This window comes from Physeter macrocephalus, chromosome 13 (genome assembly GCF_002837175.3).
Source record: "Physeter macrocephalus isolate SW-GA chromosome 13, ASM283717v5, whole genome shotgun sequence".
NCBI lineage: Eukaryota > Metazoa > Chordata > Mammalia > Artiodactyla > Physeteridae > Physeter > Physeter macrocephalus.
In genome coordinates, this window is record NC_041226.1 from 85,152,074 (window position 1) to 85,160,163 (window position 8,090).

An 8,090-nucleotide genomic window follows, 5' to 3' on the forward strand; every position below is an offset into this window, starting at 1 on the left:
GGGGTGGGCGCGGGGGCGGCGCGCGGCGCCCGCGGCTCCTCCGCAGCGCGGCCGGCAGGTGGGCGCGCGCTCGCCGGGCGGGGGTCCGGCCGGGCCGCGCGCCTCCCCCGGAACTCGGCCGTGCCATTCCCATGATGCCCAGCCACCGGGCACGGCTTCCGGAGCGCGGCCGCCACAGCCCCGCCGCTGCCGCCGGTAGGTCCGGGGAGGGAGCTCCGGGGGCCGCCCCGCCCCGCGCGCGCGCGCGCCCCGCCCTCCCGCGCGCGCCCCCGGCGCCGGCGGCCCGGCCCCTCCGCGCCGGGATCCCGCCGCCTCCCCGGGACGCGGCGAGCGGGGCGGGGGCCGGCGCGGGGCCGAGTGGGAGGAGGGGGCCTGGCCGGAGGGCGGGCATGCAGGCCGCACCGCGGCGCCGGGCCGCCGGGGTAGGGGCCGCGGCGGGCGGGGCGGGCTCGGCCCGGCGCCGGGTAGTTAGCTGGCGCGGCGGGCGGGTGTCGCGGCCTCAGAGGCGGCTCCTGGCCGGGGCCCCCGCCTGCGCGCGCCCGCGTTCCTCGAAGCCGGCCGGGCGCGGGGCCCAGGTGAGGCGCAGGTGAGGGCCCGCGGCGGGACAGCTTCCGGGGCGGCCGAGGGCCGAGGGCCCGGGGCCCGGCCCTCCCGCTGAGATCGTGCCCTGCGCCCCGCCCCGTGCAGCTTCCCGGAGGGTCCCCGGGCCCCTCGCCCCCAAGCCCACCGAGCCCAGAATATAACCCGGGCGCAGCCCTGCGTGGAGGCCCGACCCCTTCCTGCCAGAGACCCGGGTCGCCTCTCCGGGCGCCGGGATCCCTCCTGGCAGAGGCTGCGCTGGGGGTGAGCGCCCCCAGGCCGGGAGCAGAGGGCCGGGCAGGGTCAGCCGGGAGGGTCTCGCCTGGCCTCCGGCCCCCCAGGCACTGGCAGCGGCTCTGCAGCTTTGCTGGGGAGCCTTCCTTGCTGTATTGTGAAGTCTCATCTTCCGCAGGCCAGGGCCAGAATTCCAGCGCACGCCCACTTCAGGCTGGCCCTCCAGAGAGGGCCCTCCTTCTGGGCCTTGTATCCTGCCCCTCACCTCCCTAGCCCTGGGGAAAGTCCAGCCTGGGAGGGAAGGGCAGGAGCTGCACAGCATTAACGGCGAAGCCGCATCGCGTGCGGGGAGCCAGACTTGGCCAGGGGATGAGCATTAGCGAGGTAACGGCCTCCTGGAGGTTGGTGTCTAGACTGAGAAGAGACCCAGGTGCCCTCCTCCACTGTTCAAATTCTGGCACCACATGGCTTTGGGGCGCAGGGCTGGGTGTCCTCACAGCCACCCTCCAGACCTGGTCCCGGGGTTCTCAAGGAGCAGGGTGGCAGTTTGACAACGCGGAAGCCCCCAGGCTTCAGCCCCACAGTCTCTCCAAGTACAGTTTTGGGGAGTTTTCCAGAATGATTCATCTCATGCAGGTGATTGTTTTAAAGCCGCAAGCTGTCGCTGGAGACGCCCTCTGAATTTTTAACCTCATTCTTGCGCTAGGTAATTGGACAGTTCAGAAAACTGCTTGCTAGGATCCTGTCCGAGCTCTCGATAGTCATTTAAGAGCTATGGACATGGTCAAGGTGATGAGTAGAGAGCAGCGTTTTTCCTTCCGACCACTCTGCTACCTGGAGTGGAAACCACTGCAGCTTGGGTTCATCCTTGGGCCCGCTTTTTCAGATAGCAGTGCTGTTTAAGAAGTTAATATCCTTTATGTAGCCTCTTCACAGTTCAAGGCCTATGCAGATGTCTCGTAATCTCTGTCATTTCGCCGAGGCAGCTTGAATAATGACCACAGCAAGGTGGGCACAGCCCAGTGAAAGAGCCCTCCCCCTCCCCATTGTTGCCCCCCACTGCTCTTGGGGGGGGGAGTCTCCCTGGGGGGTGGCACTGGGGGAGCGATCATGGACTGTCACGGGTGCTCAAATCTGAGGACTGATAAATAGCCTCACATTCTCCCTGCCATAGCCATCCTACAGTATCAGACCGATGGCCCAGGAGAGTTGGGACTTCGTTGTGGTTAACTGTATCTGGCCTCAGGGTAAGTTCTTCCAAAATTGAATTTTGAGCCCTTAAATTAACGTGATTTCTTTCCCCCAAAATATTTACCAGCTGTAGTTTCAGCCTCTGAATTAAGTCTCTGATTCTCTTTAATCTTGGCAGTCAAAAGTCTGCTTAAAAAGTGGGCACAAGATGCTACGGCGTAGAGGTGGGGGGACGAAGACCCAATCCCTGAACCGTTCTGCAAACGTCACACGGAACCTGGACTTGAAGAGAATAGCAGGTAATTGCAGCAAATTCTTTTACCTTGTAGTCTCGCTTCCCCCGCCCCCCCCCCACCGCGGTGCGCGGGCCTCTCACTGCTGCGGCCTCTCCCGCGGCGGAGCGCAGGCTCCGGACGCGCAGGCTCAGCGGCCACGGCTCACGGGCCCAGCCGCTCCGCGGCACGTGGGATCCTCCCGGACCGGGGCGCGAACCCGCGTCCCCTGCATCGGCAGGCGGACTCTCAACCCCTGCGCCACCAGGGAAGCCCTGTAGTCTCACTTTTCGAGCATAAATAGTAATAGCAAAGGACTTCCTTCTGAATTGGTCTTGCCCTCTGGTTAATTGCTGGTCCCACCTGTTTGGGCACGTCTGTGTCTAGGTGGGCTAGGCTTTCCTGGAAAGGACTGTGGTGTGTAAACACAGGATTCTGTGCTCGTCAGGAAGGAAGCTCCTGGGGGAGAAGGATTTGCATGGGAAGCAAAGCGAACACACAGGCCATTTCCGGCCACCCCCCAAGGCTCCAGGGTGGTGACCGCCTTGCCCGGCACTGTTTTGGGTCGGAACTCAATTTCCCTGTTTCCACAAGCACTGCCAAGCTCTCCTCTTGCATCTCGGCTACTTTGCATTCCAGTTTGCAGGGGATCGGGAGAGGTCGGAGAAACACGTTAAGAGCTGACGGTTATATGACGTATTTTGCACCTTTCTAACCGGCTGTGTACAGCCTGCGTTATGTTCCCCTCCCAGCGGTGGTCCCAGACCTGTAGCGTACAGGCCGTCGGGAGCAGGTCTTCGAAGTGTCCCCAAGACTATCCCAGTGGTTCTGCCGACCCAGCCACATCTGGTCTGAGATACAGAAGCTGTGGAGAACCCACACAGCGTGAAAAGGGGGGCCTGCCTGTGTTTGGGGCAACTTCTCTATGAATTACCTAAAAATAATCCTACGGTCCCGTGAGACCGTCTGGCAAACGTACAGTCGACGTTTGAAAGTAACGAGGCTGCGGTATAAGTGACTCTTTAGCGTTGTTTGGGGAGATAACGTTTAAACGCTCCCATCAAGTAACTTCTCATTTCAGGAGCTGCTGACGCGTGTCGAGCTCGGACCTACCCACGACGTCTCGCTGAACCTGGAGTCGTACTGGTTGCTCTTTTCCACCTGCAGAGAAGCCCTGAGTCTTTGTCTCACTGGCACCTCCTGACAGCTTTGGGAGGTAAATAAAACCCCTGTTCCTGTCCCGGAGGAGATGGACGGAGGGACGGGAAAGGGCACTCGCGTGAGCTTCCGCGAGCTCGCCGCGGGGGGCTCGGAAGCATTTTCTCATGAAGCTTCGTGGCCGTCCTCCGTCTGCAGCCGAGGGAGATGAGACCCGGGAGGCGTGAGTGACCTGCCCCGGGACCCGCAGCCGGCTGGACCCTCAGCAGGCCCGCCGCCTCTGCGCGCCCTGACCCGGGGCGCCGCCCCGACGTGCCCTCTCCTCCAGGATGTGAAGCAGGCAGAGGAGCAGAGCGCCGCCTCTCTGCGCGTCCCGCCGGCTGGGATGTTTCTCATGAATGCCCCTCCCGTGCTCGCTCTGCCGTCCAAGTGGGAGGCCTTCGGCCCGCCCGGGAGCTGTCGGTTTCCCGGATGCTTCTCAGAGCCGAGAGAGGGCGTCTCGAGGGCGGCGGTGAGCGCCCAGGTGCAGATGGTCGTCAGCACGCTTCCGGGGGACGGGGCCGCCCTGGGCATGGACGGCGAGCACGCCAGGCAGGGAAGCCAGAGGGCGGAGAGGGGCCGCGGCGCCCGGCTGGCCGCCAGCCCCGCCTTTGCCGCCTGGGGTCTCGCTGCTGGTTTTGACCCCGAGGGGGAGGAGGAGGCCGCGGACCTCGGCCCCCTGGCGCTGGATTCGGACAGTGATGACTCCGTGGACCGCGACATTGAGGAAGCCATCCAGGAGTACCTGAAGGCCAAGAGCGGAGCCGCCCGGCCTCCCGCAGCTGGTCCATGCAAACCAGAGCCGCCCCCGAGCGGCACCCCGACCGCCCTGGGCCCCCCCGACCTTGCGGCTGGCCCCGCTGGTGTCCCCGGCAGCCACGGGGGAGTCGGCGAGGACCAGGGCTCTGCCTCGCCGCTCAGTGTGAGCAGTGAGGACTCCTTCGAACAGAGCATCCGGGCGGAGATCGAGCAGTTCCTAAGTAAGAAGAGGCAGCACGGAACCCAGAAACGTGACACCCCTGCAGACGGAAAACCAGACCCCAGTGACAGCTTGGCCGGATCGGCGTCTAGATGCAGCAAAGAGCCGACGGGCAAGGCACACCAGCAGGAGCTGGCGGGCGCCTGTAAGGAGTTCATCTTCCGGAAACCTCCCAGGTCCACCAAGGCTGGCGCGCTGCCCAGAGGCCCCAGGCCCAAGGTCACCATTGAGCCCGCCGCGGCCGCGGGCCGCCCTGCAGAAGCAGCCCCTGGTAAAGCCGGGGTCAGGAGGGGCACCGGCTCAGGGAAGAGGGCAAGGCGAGCCAGGAGCGCGGCCCTGGTGCCTGAGGCGGCCGACTCAAGCAGCGATGATGGCATCGAGGAGGCCATCCAGCTGTACCAGCTGGAGAAGAGGAAGGAGGCGGGTGGCGAGCCGACGCCGAGGGCCCTGCCCGCGGAGGAGAAGGGCCCCGGGCCCCCTGCACACGGCCCGGGCCTCTGCGCCAAGAGCACCTGGCTCGAAGCCCACGGGAAGACCCCGGGCAAGAAGAAGCCGGTGGCCACCAAGGCCGTGGACCTCAGCCCGGGTGGCCTGGACCCCGACCACCCCTCCAGGCCTCCCAGGGAAGCCGTGGCTCCTGCGCCTCCAGGAAGTACAGCTGCCGAAAGCAAGTCTGTGGACGGGTCCCCGTGCCGCGCAGACACGTCCGCGGAGCTCATGTGTGCTGAAGCGATCCTGGACATTTCCAAAACGATCCTGCCAGGCCCCCTGGAGGGCGGCGCCAGACCCCCGCCCGCCAGCCCACTCCTGTATCCCCCCGACGTGCCTTCCTGCTCCGACGGTGACAGCAGCTCTGTGGACAGCGACGACAGCATCGAACAGGAAATCCGGACCTTCTTGGCTCTGAAGGCGCAGTCAGGGGCGCTGCTGCCCAGGACGGAGACGTGCCCGCGGCCGGCACACGGCCCGCTGCTGCCCCCCGGCCTCGGCGCCTCGGCCTCCAGAACGCCGGACCTGTCGCTGAGCCGCAAGAGGAAGCGCGGAGCAGGCAGCACCGCCGTGCGGCCGAGCGCGCCCAGGAGGGCCAGGGAGACGGCCGAGGCGCAGGAGGGCGCCCGCGACGCCGCCCGCAGCCAGCGGGGAGCGCAGCCCAGCCAGGGGAAGGCCAGCGAGGCCCCGGGAAGGGAGGGTGAGACCTGGGGCCAGCCTCTCCCCTGCAGGACGGGCATGCCGGGTGATGAGCACGGGACCCCGGTCGCGCAGGGTGCCGTGTCGCCGGGCCCCGGGAGGGCGGCCGAGGCGAGGCGCGTGGACGAGAAGGAGAGCTCCGAGGACAAGAGCAGCTCACTGGACAGTGACGAGGACCTGGACACGGCCATCAAGGACCTGCTGCGGTCCAAGCGGAGGCTCCGGAAGAGGTGCAGAGACCCCAGGGCCGGCTGCAAGAAGAGGGTCAGGTTCAGCACCACGGAGACGCGGTTCCTGGATAAAGTAGGGGGCTTCCCGAAAGACTGGAAAGACCGAAGCCCACATCTGCTGAAAAGCTGCCTCTCAAAGTCCAAAAAGGAGAGCCCGGGGAGACCCTCGCACGCCCTCTGCCGAGAAGCAGTGAGAGCGAAGCCAGACGGCGTGGCAGCCGAGGACGCGCCCCCGGCTCCCCGGTCCAGGGGCCAGGCCGCAGGAAGGAGCCTGTTCTCTGGTGAATCGGCAGCCCGTGAACTTCCTGGTCCGGCCCCGAGCCCCAGTTCCCTGTCTGATGACAGTAGTTCTGTGGACAGTGATGACAGCATTGAACTGGAGATTAGGAAGTTTTTGGCCGAAAAGGCCAAGGAGTCCGTGAGCGGATCGGAAATTCAAGGAGGGGGCCCCACCGCTCTCGGGACGGGGAGCGGGGACACGCCGGAGCTGCCGTGCCGGAAAGCGCCACCTCCCGGGCCGGCCCTTCAGCCCGGCGTGTGCACTCGGAGCCAGAGGTGCAGGGGCCCCTTGCAGCCGGCCGAGGGACCAAAGGGCCCGGGCAGAGCCTTCGCTCCGGCCGGGAGGAGCGGCCCGCGCGCCGAGCGGGCCTGCAGCCCTGCGGCCCTGGCCGGGCGCGAACTGGCACCGCCCAGGAGCGCCGGCGGGGCCGCGTCTGTCAAAGGGTCACCAGCCGGCAGGAGAACCGCCTGTGCGCCCAAAGATAAGAGCGCGAGGGGGGCCGAGGCTGCCGCGGGGGAAAGCGCGTCGGGTCAGCTCCCGAGCTGCGTGGAGGCTGGCGCTCGGGCAGAGAGCCGGAGCCCACTGGCCCGGACCCCGGGCGCCGAGCGGGAGGGGAGGCCCCGGGCCGGCCTCGCCCTGCCCTGGGCCGACGTTTCCCCCCAGAGCCGGTTGCAGAGCACCTGGGCACTGAGCACGAAAGGCAGGGACGTGGCGGCGTGGAAGGGGGGCCTCAGGGGCCAGAGAGAGAAGGGGCTGGAAGGCCAGGCCCGGGGCTCGCCCGGCCTCACCATGAGCCCCAAGAGAGGCCTGCCCTTTGCCGGCTTCTCGCCACTGCTCTCCACGCAGCTGTTTCACTTCGGGAAGAGTGTCTCCTGGGGCGGCAAGCAGGCCAGCCTCTTCAGTGCCCCCCTGAGTCTGCCTCTACAGGGCCCGTCCTTCTCGGCCTTCCGAGAGACCCAGGCTGGCCACGGCCCAGTGTTCGGAAGCTCACGCTTGCTGGTGAAGCAGGAGGGTGGCCGCTGGGCGCCCAGGAAGTCCCAGGCAGGGCTCAGTCTGCCCGACAGGAGGAACTCGGGGCCGGAGGAGAGCATCTTAGACCTGCGGTACCGGCGGAGGGGGGTGGACAGAGACGACGAAGACCAAGAGGCCCTGGGCAGTGACGCCAGCGAGTTCAGTGACGCGTCTGTGGAGGAGGGCGGCAGCCCCCTGGCCAAGGGCACCGTCCTCCAGCTGTGAGCGCGCTCCTGGCCGCGGCAAGTGTGGGCGAAGCACGTGTGTGCCTGTCCCCACACGTCACTCACTCCCGAAGAAAGGGCGGAGCCCTGGAGGCCCCTATACAGCCTGTATATGTGTACACTAACGCGAAAGGATGTTTTTATTTAACGGATGTGTCCTGGTAAATATGATTTTTGTAGGCTTTTTGTAAATTATTTAAAGTGCTGTAAAAAATATTTTTGGTGAATACCATCGTTGGATTTTGTAGGGCGTCCCTCGGTTCGGTTTTCCGTGGTCTCCGCCCTGGTCTTAGATCAGCCAACACTTGGTTCCGACTGTCCCTGCACTTGGGGTTGATCGCTGGTGGCCACGGCCAGTCGTGGCCACAGTTCAGGCCTGAGGAAGGCAGCAGCTGGTGCCCCGCCTGAGACGCGCCAGAACGCCCCAGCGGCCTTGGTCGGGACACCCCTGGACAGCACCTCTTACGGAAAAGAGGCCCGAGCATGTCTTCGATTGGAAAAGCGTTTCAAAGCACAGTGGCCAGCCAGCAAACCGGCCATGCCAGTTGCACGTAGAAATCCTGAGTGAGCTCTCAGGGCCGGTCACCAGTTCACACCTGAAGCCTGTGTTGTTTAACGTCCGGTCCTGTTCGATTACGACGTGATTCTACCGGCTCAAGAAACCTCTTTTTACACAGGAGCTGCCGTCCTTCGTTTTTAATCACA

The 8,090-nt window shown here is 65.5% G+C and overlaps 1 protein-coding gene across 1 annotated transcript; it reads left to right on the top strand.

Annotated features, from left to right (window-relative positions):
* The first annotated feature begins 3,731 nt into the window (after nt 1–3,731).
* On the top strand, nt 3,732–7,640 carry PPP1R26 (protein phosphatase 1 regulatory subunit 26). Its single transcript, XM_028497734.2, has one exon. The coding sequence runs from the start codon at nt 3,820–3,822 to the stop codon at nt 7,384–7,386; it is 3,567 nt and encodes a 1,188-aa protein (XP_028353535.1). The 5' UTR covers nt 3,732–3,819; the 3' UTR covers nt 7,387–7,640.
* Nucleotides 7,641–8,090: the final 450 nt, after the last annotated feature.